The following is a 23076-nucleotide window of genomic DNA, read 5'->3' on the forward strand; positions in this document are numbered from 1 at the left end:
AAAGAAGCCAAGGGCGGAAGTGGGTCCGTTTGAGGTTTGGAATAGGGGGAAACGGGATTCCGGTAGGGAGGTGGTGGACTGTTATCTGCGGCGGTCCCGCAGGCGGGAGTGGGTAAGTGTAAGGTTTTGTTCGGGAAAGACGAAAGCCAATCCCTAAAAATCCTTCCAGTTTTAAATTCTTGAGGGGAGTTTTTAATTTTCCCTCCGTCACACATAAGAGTGGCTTGGAAATGAGGTTTCTTAGCCTGGCAAGCCAAATGAAACTTCCATGTTCTGGAGCAGTATATCTCTCACTACCTGTTGCTGGTAGACGAGGACGTGAGAAATTCTTGGCTTCCTGGAGATAATTAGATCACGTTGGTTGGGACTAGAGTGGCGTCTGCTTTGGTTACCAAAGGCTGTGCTGGGTTTGGGACTTGTTGACAAAGGTCCTGTTGCTTTGCTTTGAGGATTATTGGGAAGTGGAGTCCTTGACCTGAGAACTAAACAACACAATCACTGATATTTAAACAAAGCTATGGCGATAACAAGGGATGGTGCTGTTTACGGTGGGTGTGACATTCCTCACTGGGAATGCTTCCTTTTCTACTTTTAATATAACGTATTTATATTTGATGCCAGTCTCTGAAATTTAGATATAGCATTCATGCATACAATCATTTTAATATGTTATGCCATAAATTAAAAGAATGAAGATGTCAGATTTATATAACGTTCTCTAGCTCTTACTATGTTTCATTCTGTGGCAGCGTAGGCAGGCCGAAGTGGCAGCGGTGGTGGATAGAGCCTTAGTGTGCGGGAGCAAAGTGCCACTTGCCTTTGCCGAACATCATTCCGCCTTTGTCATGGTACATTTGCACTACCTAGCAGTGCCAAGGCACCCCTCATCTCCCTTGTAGGATCGGGTGACCAGTTCTTTCCCACATCATTAGCAGCCAGGATCGGCTCATTGCCACTGCTTGCTTCCGCTTTGCTTTTGCCAGGATGGTGAGCGCTAGAAGGATTCTGTCCTCGGCCTGCCAGTTCCCTCCCCACCGTTTGGTTTGGGGAAGACAGTGTCCTGCAGGCCCTGGTGTGGAGGGCAGGCAGGCGGGTGGAGCGAACAACCTGGAGATTTGGGCGGCCTTTACGTGGCCATGATGCCTGCAGGATCATGGAATGAAGAGACCCAGCTTTGGCCTCCAGTGCACTCTTCTCCTCCCAGGCAGCGGGAGTTTTATGCAATGCTCACTGAGGCATCTGATCTCCCGTGACAGAGGGAAGGACTGGAGTTACTAAACAGGAGGCCAGGCTAAGTGCCTGAAGGACTCCATCCCATCACTGGGAGTCCAGGCACTTCAACGAGAGCGCCCAAAACTTCAGCCGGGCTCCTCAAGACACAGAGTTTACATAGTCCGATCTAGCGCCCGGGCTGGCTATAACACGAACATTTATTGCACACATCCAGGCCAAGGGCCATAGTTTGAGGACCCCTGAGTTAGTGCAATATAAAAAATGTAAGTAATTTTTCTGCAGACCACCAAAGTTTTCTTGTGGACCACCAGTTGGTACCCACTGCAATAGAGTTCTTTTAATCTCATAATGTAATTTGGCCATAATGATCATGGATAATGGGTACTGTAATTCAAGAGCTATGGATGTGAGGTTGGGAAAAGCTCCTGCAAGAAATGATCTTGGTATATGAGTAAAATAAAATAAGTATATTCTATTAGTCATATGCTTGTTACAAGGGAGGGCTGTAAAAGGACTGTGAAACAGTATATAAATCTAAGTGCTATTGCTATTATGTCAGGTCTGCAACCTAGCCTTCTTTAAACATATTAAAATTGGTTATTTCAAGAACCCTATGTTATAAAACCTACATATTTCCCCCATGGGATAAATGAATGTACTGGTTGCAGGTTGAAAATCTGGTGGTGGAACCTTTTCAGGTACCATTTATTCATTAAGGGTTTAATTATTTTCATACATAATTAACATTAGAGTCATTTAATTATATTGTATCTTAAATCTTAATGTTTCTTGCTGAAAACTTGTTTTTTAACAGTTGAACTTCCATAGTAATTAAGCCATTTTTCCTGATACTCAGGATTCTTTATTTGTGGCTAATTGCATTGTTTCCATTTCAATTCTAAATGATTATCTTGAAAAAAATTGTATAATGCTAAATTTTTAATCTAAAAATCAGTTCAATATCCTATTGTAATATTGGTCAAAGCTTGTAATACAACTTTAAAAACAACAACATTCAATTCTGCATGGTTCAGGGGTTGAAGGGGTTCAGTTGAAAGGGGTTAAAGAATTAGCTTGATTATGCCTGATTTCTGACCTTATGGTAAAAATAAGGTAGAAGCGTATACATTTGTAGTTCATTTATCTTGGATACAACCCCAAATTGGTATTTAGGTGATGTTGAAGGTGTATTGTATTGAAATGGCAATTTAATAGACATTTAATTTTTGCACTTCTCTAACTTGCAAAATCCTTTTCATTTTCTGTTTGCAGCTGCAATTTTCTTCTGAAGTGAAGAACAACAGTATTCTTTCCATTTTAATAACTGACTTGCTCAAGGATTTCTCAGCAGATGATGATTCAAACTGACTGTTTGAATCAAATACTTCAGCTGCTATAAAAAAAAAAGGAAACCTATTTCTTTCTCTGGCTGAAATATTTCTGTCTTTCAGTTGCAGCATTGTTTGCTGACAGTCTCATCTTTCTATTGGAACTTGTGCAATTGTTGTAGGCCATGGCAGGTCGACGTCCTAATGGGCCAACTATAGGCAAGATCTGTCAGTTTAAATTGGTGCTCCTGGGAGAGTCAGCTGTTGGGAAATCAAGCCTTGTCTTGCGCTTTGTAAAAGGACAGTTTCATGAGTATCAAGAGAGCACAATCGGAGGTGAGTGTCACAATCATTGATAAAGCCGTTCAGAATCTCTTTGAAATTTAGCCTTGTATGATAGTTAACAAGTATTTTTCATTAATGAGTTCTTTCTAAACTAACCTGTATAGAACATTTTTGGGGGATGGACACAATTGTTAATTCCTGCTGATACCTTCCATCTGTCTTTGAATCATCTAGCATACTCTGTGTGTTGGACTACAACTCCCAGAATTCTCTAACAGAAAGTCGTGGTTGCTGGGAATTCTGGAAGTTGGAAGACAAATCTAGACGGTAAGTTGTTAATTCAGTGGACTATGGCTATAGCATCCATTGTGACTACACAATAATGGACAGATGTTAGACAAATTTTCTTAAAATACTTTGTATGAAATGTAGGTAATGTTGGAAGCCTAAGTCCAAATGATTTCCCAGAAGTATTCCCTTATTAATATATTTTCTGAATGGAGCAACTTGGCAGAAGGATTGAATTGTTTCCAGGAAATGCTGAGATTAGGATTTTTTATGACATTTCTCCTGGCATAATCTAAGAGATCCTGGATGGTTTACAATAAATACTGATACCATGTAATAAAATAAAAATAAATAGAAGCTAAATAGCATCAGAAATCATACCTAGCATGTTCCAGAAGTCTCTTTGATATTTTTTAAAGCTGTGGTTCCAATACAAGTGGAAAGAATAAAAACAAAAAAGACATTGTAAGTACATAGCCATGCAGAAACCTTGTTTTGTTAAAGTATCATAATTGGCTTGAGGCCAATAGCTACATCATTTCTGCTCCTTTTTAAAATGTTCCTGTGACAAATGCCGGGCACATTGTATACCTTGGCAATTCTGTACAAAAGTTTAGCAGAGCAAGCTTTTGTCTCTAGGTTTGAATCAGGTCTTTTTGACTAGGTAGAAATGAAGAATCTGCTTACAAATGTTAAACAACTATGCTCCATTAACAGAGTTATGTTTCAACTATGTCAGTGGGAGAAAATGTCTTCCACATATATCACTGGGAAGAAAACTTCAGGTATACAGCAGATGGCCAATTATAGAGTTAATACAAACTGTAGCCAAAAATTGCTTTATAGGTGAAAAAAGCTCTTGTTTCTATGTAAAATATAGCCGCCCCTGAGTGGAACCCAGCCTCAATTCCTGTTCTGACTATTGTTTAATCTTTCTGTATTCTAGCTGCTTTCCTCACACAGACCATTTGCTTAGATGATACAACAGTCAAGTTTGAAATCTGGGATACAGCTGGACAGGAGCGCTACCACAGCTTGGCCCCCATGTATTATCGAGGGGCTCAAGCTGCCATAGTTGTTTATGATATCACTAATATGGTAAGGCTTTTATAGATTGAGTCCAAAATTATTCCACAGGGGCAATAGTGTTTCTTTTCTGGTTTCATTCACCTTGAGGATATGATATCCCAGGCATATATGAATGCATCCACTGAATCAGTGGCATTCTAGGAGAGAACCACTGATGCAAATAGTTTGAATTTCGTGCCATTTCACTTTAATATTGGGCCCAGTTTGCACAGTGTTACATTTCAGAGCAGCTTATTCTACACAAAGTTTCTGTCTATACAATATTTAAAGATACAATGAAAGAGAAGGCAGGCTAAAACCCTCATCTGCAGCGTGAAGTGATGTAACATTGGCATTACTTTCTGGCCTCAGTAAGAAGGAAGCCGCACTTAAAACTGCTTTAAACCAGGTAATGGAAATAAAATAGCCATAGATGTCCTGATGTCTATAATTCTATTGAATCATCATCTGTTGACTTACAGAATTAATTTATGTTAAAAATGAGAATAGCCCAAATTTCACAAAACTGCCATATCTGGAAAGATATCAGTGCTTTTACATGAATTTGGCCATTTTTAAAAGTTTTAAGCTTTTAGCTTGAAAGCGTAGGAGAATGTACATAGGTCATGTTGAATTGTTGGATTTTTGTATTCTCAGCTTCTTTCTCTTCCTGGGGACATTTCATTTGCAGTCTTGGTAATACAGATGGTACAGGAAGAGAAACAAGCTCAGAAGTATATCTGAATACTATTTTCATAGGGTGTTGCTGTTTATTTATTCAATACATTTGTACTTCCCATTAAAAATATCTCAAAGAGGTTTATAAGTCTCAGGACATCTAAGCTTTCCTACATATTTGAAGTTAAAAATCTAGCAATTTGATATTTTTGTATTAACATCTTCATAAACAAAATCCCAAGCACTGACATCCTTTACATGTATTAAATCTTGAATTACTTCTGTGCACATGCTCTGTCTCCTTCTTTCTTGTGACCAGAAGTATAAACAAGAATTCAGTGTTTAATGTGCATGAACTAAGAATCATCGTTCACTATTGGAATGGTAAATCTGCAGCACTTTAGATCCTGATCTGAAGTTCCTGGTATCTCTTGCCATTATTCTTCAGCAGCTTTTGCCACCTGAATAGGCAGTGGGAGGAAATCCGTTCTGTGAGTGCCAGTTTGTCTTATACCTGGTATACTGTTCGAAGCTGTTCCGCAGTGAAGGAGCCCCATCATTGAAAAATGCATTGTATGATATATCACCTATGTCGGAGCAGGGGGCATATGTTAGAGTTCCAGGAGGTGAGAATTATGGAGCTGTGCTTGCTCTTCATAGGATACCTTTGTGCGTGCCAAGAATTGGGTGAAGGAACTACAAAGGCAAGCTAGCGCTAGCATTGTCATTGCCCTGGCAGGGAACAAGGCTGACCTGGCAAGCAAACGAGCTGTTGACTTCCAGGTAGGTGACTGGGTTTTTTTACTGGGAAATAGTAGCTTTTCCTTCCACAATGTTCTTGGGTGCTTTTTCAACATGAACAATAAATACCTTAAGATAGTTTAAGAATCATAAGTTGGTTAAGAACTGCTTTTGTCCAAATCCAATTGTATCCTTTTCAAATTTTACTCTTTGCATAAGGACTATTAGAGGTGTCTTATCAGGATAATTCCTCAACAAAATGTTTTGACTGGGGAATGATCTAATAAATCTAATACCATAAGCTATGAATCAGAAAAGCCCTTAGTAATATTTCATTTTTGTTACGAATTCGCTACTCTGTCCTTAAACAGATTTATTGATAAATTTTGATGTTATTTTTAACCATGATTCTTATACATGTTTTCAGCAACCAAAAAGCATTTCAAAATAACAAAAAATATAACTTCATGAAAAGTATTAATCTGCTAATCTGAGAGAAATTGCCTTTTAAAAACAGTTTTTTATTTGGAATTTCCACATTTACAATCCAAGGGTAATACTAACCTGTGTAAAGCTGCTAGATTTAGCAATATATCCTTTACTTATTTCACACCTTTTGTTTCTTGGTTGGTACAAACTTGAATGTAATCACAAATGTATTAAATTAGGCATGAACATCTCATAGCTTGAATCCCCTTTGTAGTCCCTGGAATCATTTTTTGACTATAACTGGTCAATATTCTCCTCCTCCTCCATTTAATTTGGAAAAATGATGAGCTTAGAATAGCACCCCCACTTTCAAGGTTTTCAGCAGAAGTGGATTTAAACCTGATTTCCTTAATTCCAGCCAATGAAATAAGACACACTATTTGGAAAAGAGCAAAGAACTGGAGATTAAGCAAAGAACAACAGATCAAATAACTGTTTTCTGAGACTTCTGTAGTAAGAATGGTGACTTGGGCCCATCTTGGCTTAAATTTCAGAGTAATTGTAAAGACTGTTGAGAAATGAAATGGAACCTTTTGTTCCCTCTAATATGTACAGTAATTACCAGCGTCAACCTAATTCTGGGAATTATCAAGCATAGTATATCTTAACACATTAACATACCTGGACAATATTTCTATATTTTATCTGTTTTATAGTCCCTCTTTGGAAATGTGGGTAGCTAGAGCTTTTTGGTCAAGGTTTGGTAGAGGGACTATGTTTATCATCTTCCCAATATTTTTAATGACACTGATATGGTCTAGCTTTAGAAGAAGCCAGCCATGCTTACAAAGGTTAAATGCATCTCTTTGAAAATTCTGACATTGCTGACATGATTGCTTACAGGAAGCCCAGCTCTATGCAGAGGACAACAGCTTGCTGTTTATGGAAACATCAGCGAAGACAGCAATGAATGTGAATGAGGCTTTTGTGGCAATAGGTTAGTCAAGGGGAGGAGAAAGGCAGCTTGAGGAGGGTATCCTCTCCAACTACTGCCATGGGCTACACCAAGCAAACTCTTTCATGGATAGTAACCTTAGTTCTCAAACACTCTGCAGAATTTTAACAATATAAATTTGTGGCAAGTTGCTAGCGTAAGCAAAAGAGCACCTTTCTGGTGTTGGGTAAGAGCATAGACTCTAAAATTGTATCCTTGCATCCAGAAACTTGCAAGAGGGAAATAGAAACAAGGCAGGAAACAGAGAAATTAATAGAAAGGTGGGTGTAAAAATAATGGGTTGAATGACAGACTGAGTCAAGGTAAAAAGAAAATATGGAAAGCTTATAAACTATGGAATAAGATGGCCCAACGGCTGGGGTAAAATGAGTGGCTTAGGAACACCTCTCCCTAAAGTGTATTTTGGGAATGTCCATCTCCCATTGAATTACAACAGGTACATTGGGCAAGATTAGCCAAGAAAAAGCTGGCAATCTGAGTAAATCTCTTTCCCCACAACCAATTTTTTTTGTGCTTTTAATTTTTCCTGTGAAGTTAATTTAAGAGCCAGGCTCCTAAGTATACCCTCCTCTCTCCCCCAGCAAAGAAACTTCCCAGGAATGAACCACAGAGTGCAACAGGAACAGCAGGCAAGAATCTAAATGTCAACCTCCACGAGAATACCCAGTCCAGCAAGGGGCAATGTTGCAGCCACTAAGGATTCTTGTCTGGCAGCTCCAATTGGAACGTGTCTGAATCAATTGCACTTACAGAAGACCAGCTGCCAGGATCTTTTTCCTTTCTCCTCCTCCACTGAGATTTTTTTCCCCTCATAGAATGGGGGAGGGGAGCATAGCAGAGGCCATTCCTCTTCTGAACAAACAATAGATTTGTTTTTTTAAGGAGTCCTTTTTTAAAATACAGATGAACAATGGCACTCTTCTACATTTTTGTGGGTGGACAATGTGTGCTTTCAAAACCTTGATCCCTCTTCCTTTCTGCCTTTTATTTTCTGAAGGGATTTATACCCTTGCATTTGCTCAGAGCTCTCTGGAAGAAGGGACATCCTTTCCTGAGACAAAATATGTCTATAACATCTGCTTGGTGATCCCAAGCTGATTGGGTTGTACCCTAAAGAAAAATACAAGTTATAGCCAGGGGAGGCTACATAAAATAGGAATGAGTTGCAGAAATACTATGCACATTTTTCTTTGAAATTTTGGTTCAGAAATGACATACAAACCTGTAAAAGACTGTTACAGAAACCTGAAGGTAACAGTGAATTGAAGCTGTAGCATTGATAGAGTGAGAGAAACCCATAGCCTCTAAGCTTTGTATTGATCAAATTTGTAATTATGAATGTTTTTAAAGATCAATAGAAAGCTGATTTTCCTCTTTTGTATTATAGTTTCCAGCATTTAACAAATCAGTATCTTTTAATAACATATACCAATTAGTCCTTTATCCTTCTTAGGTTTAATTGGGCTTTTGGTATGCCAAATCTACATTAACCTATTATTTACATATTGGGTATAATGCACTAATTCAGCCTGTTAAATATATAAAATGATCATTTTTTTACAAGCAACATTATGCTATTAGTAATCCTATCAGGATATGGGTGTATCAGCGAAACAGGTTGGTAGAGTGTATTCAAGCTGGGGCGGGGAGCAATGATAGGTATTTTCATATACACAACATTACCAATATTGGTAATGCAAAAGGGGTTTTGTTTCTGAGCTAGTGTCCAGGGCAATTTTTGTCTTATGCATATTTGTATTTAAGACAGTACATCAGTCTCTTCAATTCAAAGCTCCAATTGTGTATGAGTTAAAAAATAAATTTTTATAAGTCGTGTTGAATGTTAACTTGAATCATTGTTTTTGCACATATCAGCTTACATACTGATAACTTTCTAAATTTAACATTTAGTTTTTGCAAGGGTTTTGTAACTTTGTTTACCACAACTCCCAAATATGATTAATCATTTTTGCAATCATTTCCTCATGAATATAACTGATGATTTAAAGAGGGTTAAGATCGGAAAGGAAAATAAAAATAAAAGATGGGTAACTTTCACCACATTTTTAATAAATGGATCGTCTTTAACTTTGTCCTAGCATTCAACAAATATTTTGCTGAAAATTACCCATATATCACCATGGTCATATTCAGAAAGCTCTGCTCAGACAATGCTCCTATGCCTTTACTTTTCCAAGGCAAATTTGATCAGTTTTTATAAAGAAAAAACAACCTACAACTCTAGATATACACCCCTCCTCTAATTGCTTGAGGATCATGATCCACAGTTTGAGAATTCATGCTATACTGTTTGGAAATCTGAGGTACTATGTACAAGTCCTACTTTATATTGTGTAAATTATCCACTATTGGGGAAATGCTACATTTTTATTTTATAAACATGAGAAACATGTAATCCTTGCATATTGACCATGGAAAACACTTTTTGGAATTCCTAGAGCGCTGAAAATTAAATTAGGGAGGAATGTAAAAAATGTCAAGAGGATGTCTGAAAGCTTAATAAAGAAAATTGATTTTTAAAAAAGTTATCAAAGTCCAAGCGATAAAATTTGTATTTTGAGGTCACATTCATTTAAAGTCATTTAAATGAACAAAAGTGGTAAAATGCTCTTCTCAGACATAAGACTACTCTTGGATGGGTATTCATTTTCACACATCTTTCAGCTGTAGATCTAAACATTAAAGCGAAGCTGAAATACGCATGAAAATGTCTGATAATGCAATATATCTATAGTTGAAATTTAAACTATAAATTTTGTAAAATACTCATCCTACAAAAGAAGTCTATGCTTGACAGCATTCATTCCATTTTACAAATGGGTATGTTCATTTACAACAGATTTTATAAAATCTGAAAATTACAAAGGAAATCAGAAATATTTATTCTACATATTTTTTTCACTCTTTGCTGATTCTATATTCACGGTTAGAAAAACAATTATTTGCCTTTAAAAAAAATACAATAAGTTTCCGACTGGACAGCCACCTTTCCCTATTAATCTATCGAAATATATTCCCCAGCATGCAACTGATGCCAGGGAGCATGCGCAATAGCGCTCAACATCCATAGACAAAGGCCCCCTCCCAGCTTCTGAACATGCTCAGTGGTAGCCACGCGCCCACGCCGTCTTGCAGGGTCTTGGGCATCATGGCGGAGGCAGAGGTCTCGCAAACTACCCGGATCCCGCAGACTAGCGCTCCTTCCTCCGCCACCTCCTCTGCAGTTACAACGCCGCCGGTAGGAGGGGGAAGCGGAGCTGGAGGAAGCACCAGTGACCCGGTCCGTCCAGGATTAAGTCAACAGCAGCGCGCGAGCCAGCGCAAGGCGCACGCGCGGAGCTTCCCGCGGGCAAAAAAGCTGGAAAAGCTGGGAGTATTTTCAGCATGCAAGGTACGGGGGCCTGGAGGAGACAAAAGAGTTTAGGACTGCCTTCGGGTGTGTGGACCAGCCATCGTTGGATATTTTCTTCCGGACAAGATCCTATAAACTTAAAAAAAAACATAAAACCCATGCAAATTCCTGCCAGTTCATGGGTTCAAGATTTTATTTATGGAACTATCCTGTGCTCTGGGCCCGTCTCAGTAGCCGGCTTTGGGATATAAGGAGTTACTGTACAAATCTGTGGTTCTTTTGGCCTACTCTGATGGGCACTAGGTGGCTCTCCAAAATCTAGACAGGTCTTTTGCACCCATTCTAACGATCGTCCCTTGACCAGCAGTAGTAGGAATTAGAAGCATACACATTTTTGCATGCAAGCATATAGTATTTTGCTTAGCTATACCTCTTCATCCATTTAAAATTTAAATCAACATACTGATTTTAATCACATCCATCAAATGCTTCCCGAGAATGAAACTAATGAAGATACATTTATTTGTCTAAAACAGAAATTCTATTCTTCATAAGATTTAGAGTTATCAAGATCTCAAATGCCACAGGATTTGCAACCTGATATCCTTAGTTTTAGACCATATTATTTACCTGATGCTTGCCCAAAATATATTAAATACCCTTTTAAAATGCATTTTTAAAAGATCACTATGTGATTAGGAAAAAAACACTCTATCAAAGTTAGATTTGATTTGTCCCCTTAATAAAAAGAAAACTAGCAAGCTGATAAAATACTTTAAGAGGAAATAAAAGTACAGTGTGAGTTGTGTAGAAGGCTTGATTTGCAGAATATTCAACAGATTATAAAGTAATTTACAGTATTTATAGTGAACGTATCTTTGAAGATACTTGGTGTGCCATGATGACAGTGTGGTGCCTTGGAGGGGGCATGGCTACACATAACACACCTCTCAGCATCCCCTTAAAGAAGCTGCATCTTTTCCTGACTTACACTGTAGCATTCTGCATTCCTAGAGTACATATAACAATACACAGAGAGTGTAACTGAATGTATACAGTAAGAACCATTAGCAGAGTCAAACAGGATGTTAACAGGATATGAAGTTGCATGCATTTTTCCACCTCATCACATTCACCCATTTTTATCAGTGATAGTACTTTGAGGGACAAGCATCCATGAGAGAAATCAATTTCTATTTTCTCAAAAGTGAGATAGAAATTCTATATGTATCTCTATAATCTTTTTGTGTTGAAAGGCCATTATTTTTTTAATAAAATGAAAAACAGAAAGTCAAAGACCTTTGAGAACATTTCCTGCAATAATGCTGGAGTAATGAACATTCCATATAGATTTACTTTATAAAGACAGCACATAAAGATACACTAAGGAGGGAAAATAGTTACTTCTCCATGTATTGTTGGAAGACAATTATTCCAGATCATTGCCTTATTAGCTGGAGCTGATAGGGAATAAAGTCAGAATTGCCAACTAATGTAATTTTTAGAAGTGAAATGAGAAATTGTACAGAAGGAAGGAACATATCTATTTTAATATATTTTATTTAATTATATGAATTACACCAGTTTAAGCCCATGCATGGAATATAAATGTCTATGCATAAAATGAAACATGTTCTGCTGTAGAACTTATTCATAGAGATATTTGATCTCTTCAATGTACTTACAAAGCTGTCAGGTTCATGTTTGTTTTCATAGTATTCTTAATTATATTTCCTCTATAATATATAATTCTGCCATGTTTTGTATAGTTCAAAAAACTGAACACCCATAATTCACTGCCAGGAAGTCAGATAAAGGCTTTCTACAGATAGTCCTTGAATTGTGATCCCAGTTGAGCCAAAAGTTTTGTTGCTAAGCAAGACAGTTGTTAAGTGTGTTTTGTTCTATCTTATGACTCTTCTTGCCACAGTTAAGTGAATCAACGCAGTTGTTTAGTTAATAACATATCGTATTTTTCAGACTATAAGATGCACTGGAGTATAAGATGCACCAAGATTTTGAAGAGGTAAAGTTTTTGCCTTCCCCAGCCCCCAGGACCTCTCTGCAGGCCTCCAAACTCTGCATGCTTCATTTTTTTTCCTGGGCACTGAGGAGGGCAAAAATGAGCAAAAAAACAGTCCATTTTTTGCAAAAACAAGCCCTCCAGAGTGCTCCTGTGGATTAGAGGGACAAAACTGGGAGTGTTCCCCAGTCTCCAGGAGCACTTTTCAGGCCTCCCAAACCCTCTGCGCATCCTTTTCTGTGAAAAATGGGATGGGCGGGGTGGGGTTTCCAGAGGCCAAAAATGCTGTATTCAGTGTACGCACCCAGATTTTCGCCCTCTTTTTTTTTTTTTTTTGAAAAAGGTGCATCTTATACTCCAAAAAATACAGTAGTAAAGTGAATCTGACTTCCCCATTGATTTTGCCTGTCAGAAGATTGCAAAAAGTGATCGAATGCCCTCAGAACATTGCAACTGTCATAAATATATGCCAGTTAGGAAGCAACTGAATTTTGATCACGTGACCGTGGAGGTACTGCAACCGTCAAAAAATGTGAAAAAAGAGTCATAAGTTACTTTCTTCGGTGCTGTTATAACTTTGAATGGTCACTAAATGAATGGCTGTAATTAGAGGACTATCTGTACTATCAGTGTTGATTACTTTAGTTACCATACCTTTTTAAATTTTTACTGCTACTTAGCAGTTAGACTTATATACCGCTTCATAGGGCTTTCAGCCCTCTCTAAGCGGTTTACAGAGTCAGCATATCGCCCCCACAGTCTGGGTCCTCATTTCACCCACCTCGGAAGGATGGAAGGCTGAGTCAACCTTGAGCCGGTGAGATTTGAACCGCTGAACTGCAGATAACAGTCAGCTGAAGTGGCTGCAGTACAGCACTCTAACCTCTGCGCCACCTACTTCTTTTGTATATATTTATATATACCATTTAATCCTATAGTATCAATATTTTAAGTTTTATGCTTAGAATAGTTCATTTAGTGATTTGTTCAAAATTACAATGGCAGTGAAAAACATGGCTTATGATCATTTTTTACACTTTGACCATATTAGTATCACCATGATTGTGTGATCAAAATTCAGATGCTTGGCAAATGGTTCATACTTATGACCGTTGCTGTGTCCCAAAATCATGTGATCCCCTTTTACAACCTTTGACAAGCAAAATCAATGGGGAAGTCAGATTCACTTAACAACCGTGTTACTAACTTATCAACTGCAGTGCTTCATTTAACAACTGTGGCAAGAAGGGTCATAAAATGGGGCAAATGTCTCACTTAACAACATACATTTGGGGCTCAATAGTGGTCATAAGTTGAGGAATACCTGTATAGTAATTTTGTAGTTTTGTGTTACTAATTCTAATATTCTATAGCTTTTTATATGTTGATGTTTTGTACCACATGTTTTATACTCTACTATAGTGGTTCTTAAGTAGTGTACCATTGCAGACAGGTATACCATAGACTTGTTACTATTGTGCCACAAGATTTTTGTCACATTACTTTAAAAATATTTTATTGTATTATATAATGCTTTGGTAAGACCACACTTGAATACTGCATACAGGTTTTGTTGCCATGATGTAAAAAAGATGTGGAGACTCTAGAAAGAGTGCAGAGAAGAACAACAAAGATGATTAGGGGATTGGAGGCTAAAACATATAAAGAACGGTTGCAGGAATTGGGTATTAATTTAATGAAAAGAAGGACTAGGGGTGACATGATAGCAGTGTTCCAATAACTCAGGGGTTGTCACAAAGAAGAGGGAGTCAAACTATTCTCCAAAGCACCTGAGGGCAGAACAAGAAGCAATGGGTGGAAACTGATCAAGGAGAGAAGCAACTTAGAACTGAGGAGAAGCAATTTAGCAACTGAGGAGAAATTTCCTGACAGAATAATTAATCAGTGGGAAAATTTGCCTCCAGAAGTTAAGACTGCTCTAACACTAGAAGTTTTTTTAAAAAGAGATTGGACAACCATTTATCTGAAATGATAGAGACTTTCCTGCCTGAGCAAGGGGTTGGACTAGAAGACTTCTAAGGTCCTTTCCAACTCTGTTATTCTATTCTATTCCTATTCTATTCTGTTCTATTCCTATTCTATTCTATTTATATTCTACATAATTTGATACAATGCAGATATTTTTAAAATTGTATAACTTGCCCTCAGACCTTCCTTGTATTACATGTTCTATATAAAATTAATAATTTTCTAATGTGCTACAGAACTAGGGCTATATTTAATATTTATGCCATGGATTCAAAAAGGTTGAGAAACAGTACTGTACTATATTATAATTTTATAGTCTCGATAAAAATTGTAATTATAAAACACACACTAATACGAATTTTATAGTTTTTGTATTAATCATTCTAATTTTGTTATTTTGCATAGTTGGGAAGCTAGATTGTTCATAGAGGCAGTCACTGATTAGTGATTCTCATTTAGTCATCATTCATTGTGAAGATAGCAATGAGAATATACATTTGCAACTAAAGTCACACTTATGATCTTTGCTTGTCTGAAAAATAAAGGAAAGTTGAAATAAGATCGTAAGCGTAATTATAGTTTCTCTTAGTAACTGCTTTGCTTAATTATCAAGTTGTTGGCTCTGGTTGTAGTTGCTAAATGAGAATGACAGTAATGCTAATATTAGTTTTGTTGGTTACTGACTGTTATAAAGGTAAAATTTCATTTGATTAAAATGCACTCACTTTTTATCACAGATCTCCTTGATTCTTAGAATGCACCTCCAAAAGCAAGGGTGGCTTGGCCAATGAAAATGTTAACCTTTGTCTTTACTTTATGTGTTCAGTGTCTTACATTCTGCCTCTGATTTTTTTCCATCTCTGCAGGCTAATGACTCTTGCAAATGCAATGGTTGGAAGAACCCAAATCCTCCCACAGCTCCCCGCATGGATTTGCAACAAACAGTCACCAATCTCAGTGAACCATGCCGTAGTTGTGGACACACACTAGGTAACTACAAAGTCACTTACCATCCTCCACCAGAATCTTCTCTCATTGAGACCGAAATATATGATTGACAGGAGGAGAGATTTCAAAATTGTGTCTACTACCATTAGCACAGATGTGCAGCAAACTGACTAAGGAAATCTAGGATTTGAAATCCAGACATCTGAAAGTTTACAGCAGGTTGAAAAGCATTGCTGTAAAATGCTACTAGCCAGATGAGAGATTATCTGCTAGAACCATAACACAGAGCCAATAGCAGGGAAGTGAAAAGAGTAGGAAACTTTTTAAAGGTTGTAAAATCTGAATTTGATATTGGTTATTCCCATATATTTCATTCAGGGTTGGGCCTGATTGGGACCGCCAAAGACGTCTTTTGAATGTGTTTGAATATTAGTAGTTAGGGTAGGTAGTTAGGCTTTTGGTTTGAGCTCTGAGCTTGGCAATTTGGTTACAAACATTTCATCACCATTGGAGGAGACATCATCAGTGCATTTCGAATTGTGCTCCTCTGTCAGAACACAGATCTTTAAATACTTTCCAAAGAACTGCATCAATCACAATCCCGAAGATAGCATTTAAAATGAATAGATACCCCACTACGCAGCAACAAAATTACAACCCATTGGTTCACAAGAAATCAGACCACGTCTCAGTAACAACAGCCAGCCATTCAAACTACCCTGTTTTCCTGGAAATAAGGCCTCTCCAAATTGGGCTTTTGGGTGCATACACAAAAATAAGCCATCCCTAAAAATATTGCAACACAGCAGCCGCCATGAGATGACCATGCTCGCTGCCTCCTGCATCTCAAAAATAATAAGACCTCCCCAAAAATAAGGCCAAGTGTTTATTTTGGGGCCAAAAGAAAATTAGACCCTGTCTTATTTTAGGGAAAACATGGTATCAAACAAGCCAAAATGAAACCGTGATTTAGAAACATCCAGATAACAACTCTAATCTTAATCTGCATCACACAGATGGTTCTTAACTACAGCCCAAAATCAGATCATGAAATATCCAAACATACAACTTTCAGACTAATTTGCATCGCATAAAAAGGTATATACAAGCCTGTGTTCTGACAGACAAGCACAATTCAAAACACACTGACGATGTCTCCTAGAATGGTGATGAAATCTTTGCAACCAAATTGCCAAGCTCAGAGCTCAAACCAACAGCCTAATATCTTTGAATGGATTGCTTCTTTCAACAAGCAATATTCTCTTGTCAATTTTTGACATTGGTGAGAGCAGTTCGAGTTGGTTGTTAGATCAGCCATTTATCTTCTTATGCATTAGCTTACTATTCTTCAGCTACATACATTTTAGGATGTAGTTTTGAAAAGTTTGTAATGATAAACTTGAACTGATTGCATTGTGTTATAGAATGTGTCTTTCTTCCTTTGTTATGACTTTCTAGTTATAGGATTTTTTTTTATTTGTTTGCCCTCCTATTCTGTTTATTTCTTGAAAAATACTACTTTAGGAGCACTGGGAAATCAGTTGGTGGTCACTGAGGGTTAAACACAAAGATAATAAAAATGAGAAAGGATCCATGGTAGGTAGGAAACAGCATTGTGCTTTTGGGGCAATGGAATTCTGGAAACGCCTGGTTTTGTTTATATACCTATTTTAGAGAAAAAACAATTAGATCATTCATTATTTCTTTTAAGTTAAAACTTTCTGAACTTGTGTATGATATCAGATGGTCTTGTCATGTTAATTTTTTGTGTTATTTTTATTTGGCTTTTTAAGAATAATTCAAATACTTCAATACAATCTTCATAAAGAAAATTGAGTGTGTGTGTATGTGTATACATATGTGTGTGTGTGTGCACACACACATGTATGCATATACATCCTTTCAATAATCTTCCAAGTTGGATAAAAAGGGAGGTGATAGTCTAAGCCAGAATCATAAGCCAAAAACTGATCTTGACTTAAAGTTCTGATCAGTTAGGAGAACAAGACTCCTGACTAAAGGGGGAAGTTGGGAAGCTATCAAACACTAGTATTTTTATTTTCAAAAATACCTTTGTGCTTAACATAAAATTCCAGTAAGCATTCTTAAAAATAAAAATGGTGGATGGGTGCAGTTTATTGTTTTAGATAAAATTGTATGCACCTTCCCAAGAAAGGGAGCGGAGAGATAAGCTGTAATATCAGAAGCAATATCAGGCCTGATTTATGCAGCTATTCCATTTTATGATTGACCATGATCACCATGGCAATCATCTGTTTTCTTTGTCAGTTTTCTGTCACTTCTATCACTTTCATTAGACAAAGAAAAAAATTAATAGACAGAGAACCTCATTCATATTCCAACACAGTTCCTAGTTTAAAGAAGCTCAAAGCATGATCTGATTTTCTTGCCTACCTTTAGCTGACCATGTTTCTCATCTGGAGAATGTCTCTGAGGAAGAGATCAACCGTCTTCTGGGGATGGTGGTAGATGTGGAAAACCTCTTCATGTCTGTCCATAAAGAGGAAGACACAGACACCAAACAAGTATATTTCTACTTGTTCAAGGTGAGATAGGATTCTAGAGGGCTTCTTTGGGATAGAAGCCTCTCTGAGGTCAACTTATTCCAAATCAGCTATTTTTCATGGTTATGTCATTATTATGCAGATCAGTATTAAGAAGTGCCTTGCTAATATTATCTGTTCGCCTAGCGTGCTGGAGATACTTTGAATATGGACCAGATGATTATTTTTTTTAATAGCAGCTTCTATGCCGGCCTTTGACCTGACTTTATTGGGGCAACTAATTTTGTTTTACTTTTTGGTCCTCTAGTTTTCTTGTGCTGCATCACCCAGAGTCTGCTGATTATACAAATCTGCCACTATTTAATATTATAAATAATTACTGAAATAAATAAAATGTCATTGAATTTAGCTTCTTAAATGAGTATGATTGTCTTGCATTTGTTCGGTAATGTTGGTTTCCTAGGGGGGAAAAAAGCTACCTGGAAGACTCCTGAAGTAGGACTGAAAGGCAAAAGGGAAGCAATATGCTCCCTCTCAAGTTTGAATGTGTGCTTGCGTGTGTGTGTGTGTGTGTGTGTGTGTGTGTGTGCATGCGCTTAAAAAAGTATTGAAATCTATTGATACTTAAATACATTTTTTAAACTCAAGGAACTGAACAACTATGTATACAGCAAGGAGGTTTGTAATTTTTTTTCTATAGAAAAATAAGGCACTGGATTTTTTTTCTGGAATTTTTGTCCTTCCCATGCAAATATATTAGAATGAGCTTTGTATTTGTTTAAGTTATTTATTTATTTTCTCCTGGGCTCTTCCCCTTGACTTTTTTTATTTTTATCCCCTTTTTGCTTGTTTCTTTGATGCAGGCAATGGTTGGCTTTAAATTACTTACGTACATGATAATTAGAATTTGCTGGAGAAATAATATGTGCTATTGAGATTGGATTTGCTTTTCTTTCTCTGAAGCTTCTAAGAAAATGCATTCTACAGATGAGTCGTCCAGTTGTCGAGGGCTCTCTTGGGAGTCCCCCCTTTGAGAAGCCAAACATTGAGCAGGTAAAATGCTGTATTTTTGCAGATGTAAGATGTTAGCCTGATGTTAAAGTCAAGTCTAATTCCCATTGCCATGAAGGGGAGGGGGGAACACAACAGGCATCATGAAGAAAGCATCTAGCCTTACAGTCTCAGTTGACATAAGCAAAAAACCCAGACACTTAAAAAAATAGTCAGTAAAAGTAGAAAATAAATGTAAATTGATGAGCTATATAATAATTTTGTCCTACTGCTAAAAATACCTGCTATTTCTGATTTTTACTTCCAGGGTGTCTTAAACTTTGTACAATATAAGTTCAGCCATCTACCTCCTAAGGAGCGACAGACCATGTTTGAGCTTTCTAAAATGTTTCTTCTTTGCCTAAACTACTGGAAGCTAGAAACGCCATCCCAATTCCGCCAACGCTCCCAAAATGATGATGTGGCAACATACAAAGTCAACTACACGCGGTGAGCCTAGGGAACAAGAAAGAGGGGAGAGCAAAGGGAGAATAAAGCTATACTTCTTGTCACCATTTGCTTTAAGATCTAGTTTTTGTTCCACGTTTATATAATGGAGATTTGGGAGGGCTTTTAGCAAATGCAGAACGCTGCTCTTTTTTCCCTAGGAGGAAAAAAATCCTTCAAACTCCAGAAACTGTTTTCTTTGTGTAATATAGAGACGAGGCACATTGGAACTTTCTGATTTTGTTCAAGCACACGAGTTTATTGGGAGTGGTGGTTCAGGAAAACCTAGAAACCTGTTAATAGAGGTAGCTCCTTGACTTACAAAAGTCTCCCATTGACTGCTTGTTAGAAAGTCACAAAAGATGGTCCCTTGACCTTGGGACATTGCAACAAGCATAAATATGTTGCCAAGCGTCTATGACAGGTAGTCCTCTAATTACAGCCATTCATTTACTGACCATTCAAAGTTATAACAGCACTGAAAAAAATGACTTCTGACCATTTTCCACATTTATAACCATTACAGTATCGCCATTGTCATTTGATAAAAATTCAGACACTTGGCAACTGATGGTTGCAATGTCATGTGATCACCTTTTGCTATTTTCTGACATGCAAAGTCAGTGGGATTCACTTAGCAACCATATTTCAAACCTAACAACTGCAGTGATTCCCTTGGCAAGAAAGATCATAAAATGGGGCAAAATTCACTTAACAATTATCTCATTTAGCAGCAGAAATGTTGGGCTCAAGTAGGATTGAGTTGAGGACTTTTTAAATCTACTCCGATCAGTCCCCAGTGGATATTATCAATTATAGAGTCATATTGTACTCTTCTGCCCTTAGATCTCTTACCTCAAACTAGTCTTTGCTTTTAATCAAGTGCAGATCAGCTAACGGCTTTCTGGAATCCGAAACACGATCCTGGGTGCCTTAGATTCCTGCTTGCTTTTCCCTCTTACTACTCACATTTCATGATTTTCCAGGTGGTTGTGTTACTGCCATGTTCCCCAGAGCTGTGACAGTCTTCCACGTTACGAGACCACCCAGGTCTTTGGGCGCAATCTCCTCAAGTCCACTTTCACGGTTACTCGTAGGCAGCTACTTGAAAAATTCCGCGTGGAGAAAGATAAGCTGGTGCCAGAGAAACGTACCCTCATTCTCACTCACTTCCCCAAGTAAGACAAAAATTCAGAAAATGATAAGAGGCTGTGTAGGAAGGGAAGATAGAAAATACTTTTTTAGATGGATGAAGCCTAGCTCTTTTTGAGATGATCAATTAGTGCAGAACTGTGCTATTGTAGGTTGGAAGGGAAGGCGCATGCAGTAGTCACAGGGTTAATAATCTTTATGGATCCACTTTATTTTATTTTATTAGCTCTGTTAGATAGCTTTCATTCAATTAGATTAGCTTTGAAGAGCTTCCATAAAGCAGAAATTGGTTTTTTGTGTGTGTGTTCTGTCTGCATATGTAACAGGTGAGAAACCACTGACCTTACAGTTCCTGCTGAACTAAAGCTCCCAGCATTTCTCATCATTGGTCATTTTAATTATGGCTACTGGGAATTGTGATTCAACATCATCTGAAATACTTCAAATATCATGTTCCTGTCATATATAAGAGCCCAAGATTGCAATGTGCATTTTAGCCTCTTATTTTTTTTTCTTTGCAAGCCAGCTATATAAAGTAGAGTATGCTTACCTGCACTTTATAGTGGAGAGAAGGAAGAGGCATCGCAGCTTATAAAACCTATCCACTGCTGGTTTTTGAAGTAAGATTTGAGATAGTGAATTAGGCACTATTGAGTTGAGTTCAGTTCTGTTTACTGTATGAATAAGTACTGACCTGTTTTTAATAATAAAGTAGGATTTGAATGCCAATAAGTTGACATTAATTTAATTGGATTACTGTGATGATTTCTTTCCAATTCATATCCAGATTTTTGTCAATGTTGGAAGAAGAAATCTATGGGGAGAGCTCCCCCATCTGGGAAGCTGATTTCACTATGCCTGCAACTGAAGGGGCTCCACTTGTACCTCGGCCAGGTATGTAATATTCTTTTTAACTGAAGTGGTGCTTGTTGGTATAGCTGTAAAAGCTTATCAAACTGAAATCCTGCCATATAGTAAATTGAAATGCTCGTTTGTCTGCCTGAGTAAAGCCTGCTGTGATTGACAGGCATTGTCTGAAATGACAGCCAGAGATACTCCGCAGCTCCAGTGATCTGGAGGTTGAAGTAAGGTTTGCATACAAAACAGCCCTTACTCCAAGGTGTTTGATTGTTGAGCTACAGTGTTTTATGTCCCTTCTTCTCCGATGAAGCATAACATACAAAAATAGTGTCATATTTATGGCAATTGTTCAACTCCTGCAGGTTTCAATTGTGTGAATAAGATTTCAAGAATCCTTCGGTTTCATCAATCTTCTTTTGCATAGAAAACAGGCATTTAAAAAAAAACCATTGCAAACCAAGTAGCTTAGAGTGCAGGAAAATACATCTCACCATCCAAGAAACTGCTTTTAGTCATCTTGAATTCAAGACAGGAGAAGCACTGCCATTTCTAAAGAAGATCAATCAATTGAGATATGAGAATAGACAAGTTCCCCAATAGAAATTCATTATTATAGTTGACACACCTCTTCAAAGTTTTCTTCCTTTGGTAGTAGATTGCGATTTTATCCCTAGAAATAAATTAGAATTGAGGATGTTGAAGACAAGTTGAAGAAAGAGGACAATGCATAGTTTGTTAGGGAGATTTTGATGAAATCTCCAATCAAAAATTAAATTGAAGGTAGAGCTCTGTCATCATGTTTGAGAGCCTGGAACAGTGGGGAGATTTTATAATGGCTTTATTGACCTTGCACAACTATGGACTTTGGCCACTGACTAGGAGTGAAATCAACTTACCTTTGCTACCAGTTCGCAAATGTGAGCACACAGGAATTTCCCCGCGTGCACAGAGCGTCAAAAATGGGACGTGATTATGTCTAGGCAAGTGGGTGGAGCCTCATGCCTCCACCGCTACTGGTTCGCCCAAAAAAATACAACCAGCTGAATTGCACTACTGCCACTAATCATTATCAGTTGTAAAGTAGTTATCAGTGTTTTATAAGTTGTGTGTTTAACTTGTTTTCATTAGATTTAACTTGTTTTATTAGATGGTTGTTTAACTTATTTTAATTAGATTGTTGTTCTGACTGTTGTGAGCTACCCAGTCACTTAGATGAGATGGGTGGCCATACAATTTTTTTAAAAAAATAAGCTTGATCTCAGGACCTTCATCAATTCATAATAAGATTGTTGCAAGCACTGCATTGGATAAATTCACGTGTGCTATCCTAAGTGCCTTGCAGAAGGGATGGGATAAAAATGAAATAAGCTTTTGTGTGCAGAAGCTTGAGGAACTAAACAATCTCAATTGCGTCCGCAAGTCATAAAGCCTTCCTATTTTAATGCATACACTATTGCTGTCCCTTTGTCTTGTATAGCTATCAGCACTGTTCCTGCAGCTAGCACTCCTTTGTTCAACAAATCTCTGAGCTGCAGCTCATCTTTGACATCTATTAATCTGGATGGGAGCTCACTGGATTCTGTGCCAGGTAAACTCCTTATGAGCAGCAAGGGAATGCTGCTGAAAGAAAAGCTTAGTCCCCA

The 23076-nt window shown here is 37.6% G+C and overlaps 2 protein-coding genes across 5 annotated transcripts in view; both read left to right on the forward strand.

Annotated features, from left to right (window-relative positions):
* RAB5C (RAB5C, member RAS oncogene family) lies at positions 1-8906 on the forward strand. 4 transcript variants are annotated; one of them, XM_032237551.1, is made up of 7 exons: positions 1-112; positions 450-548; positions 2744-2897; positions 4081-4232; positions 5541-5663; positions 6954-7047; positions 7647-8906. In XM_032237551.1, the coding sequence occupies exons 2-7, from the start codon at positions 534-536 to the stop codon at positions 7760-7762; spliced, it is 654 nt and encodes a 217-aa protein (XP_032093442.1). In that variant the 5' UTR covers positions 1-112; positions 450-533; the 3' UTR covers positions 7763-8906. The 4 variants fall into 4 exon arrangements, with proteins under 4 accessions (XP_032093442.1, XP_032093444.1, XP_032093445.1 ...); XM_032237553.1 differs by having other exon boundaries at positions 2-112; positions 2685-2897; XM_032237554.1 differs by lacking the exon at positions 450-548 and having other exon boundaries at positions 2-112.
* Positions 8907-9194: 288 nt separating this feature from the next.
* Positions 9195-23076, forward strand: part of KAT2A (lysine acetyltransferase 2A) — a 30779-nt gene continuing 16897 nt past the window's right edge. The window contains exons 1-8 of the mRNA XM_032237549.1: positions 9195-10477; positions 15317-15440; positions 17820-17965; positions 18887-18976; positions 19242-19423; positions 20407-20598; positions 21360-21466; positions 22911-23021. Coding sequence (XP_032093440.1) covers positions 10184-10477; positions 15317-15440; positions 17820-17965; positions 18887-18976; positions 19242-19423; positions 20407-20598; positions 21360-21466; positions 22911-23021 — 1246 coding nt within the window. The 5' untranslated portion in view covers positions 9195-10183. The remainder of the gene's footprint in view (positions 10478-15316; positions 15441-17819; positions 17966-18886; positions 18977-19241; positions 19424-20406; positions 20599-21359; positions 21467-22910; positions 23022-23076) is intronic.

Source organism: Thamnophis elegans, chromosome Z (assembly GCF_009769535.1).
Source record: "Thamnophis elegans isolate rThaEle1 chromosome Z, rThaEle1.pri, whole genome shotgun sequence".
NCBI classification, from domain to species: domain Eukaryota; kingdom Metazoa; phylum Chordata; class Lepidosauria; order Squamata; family Colubridae; genus Thamnophis; species Thamnophis elegans.

Coding starts and splice junctions, on each gene's coding strand:
- RAB5C (XM_032237551.1), top strand. Junction 4,233..5,540: donor TTTATGATATCACTAATATG/GTAAGGCTTTTA, acceptor TGCTCTTCATAG/GATACCTTTGTGCGTGCCAA. Junction 5,664..6,953: donor AACGAGCTGTTGACTTCCAG/GTAGGTGACTGG, acceptor GATTGCTTACAG/GAAGCCCAGCTCTATGCAGA.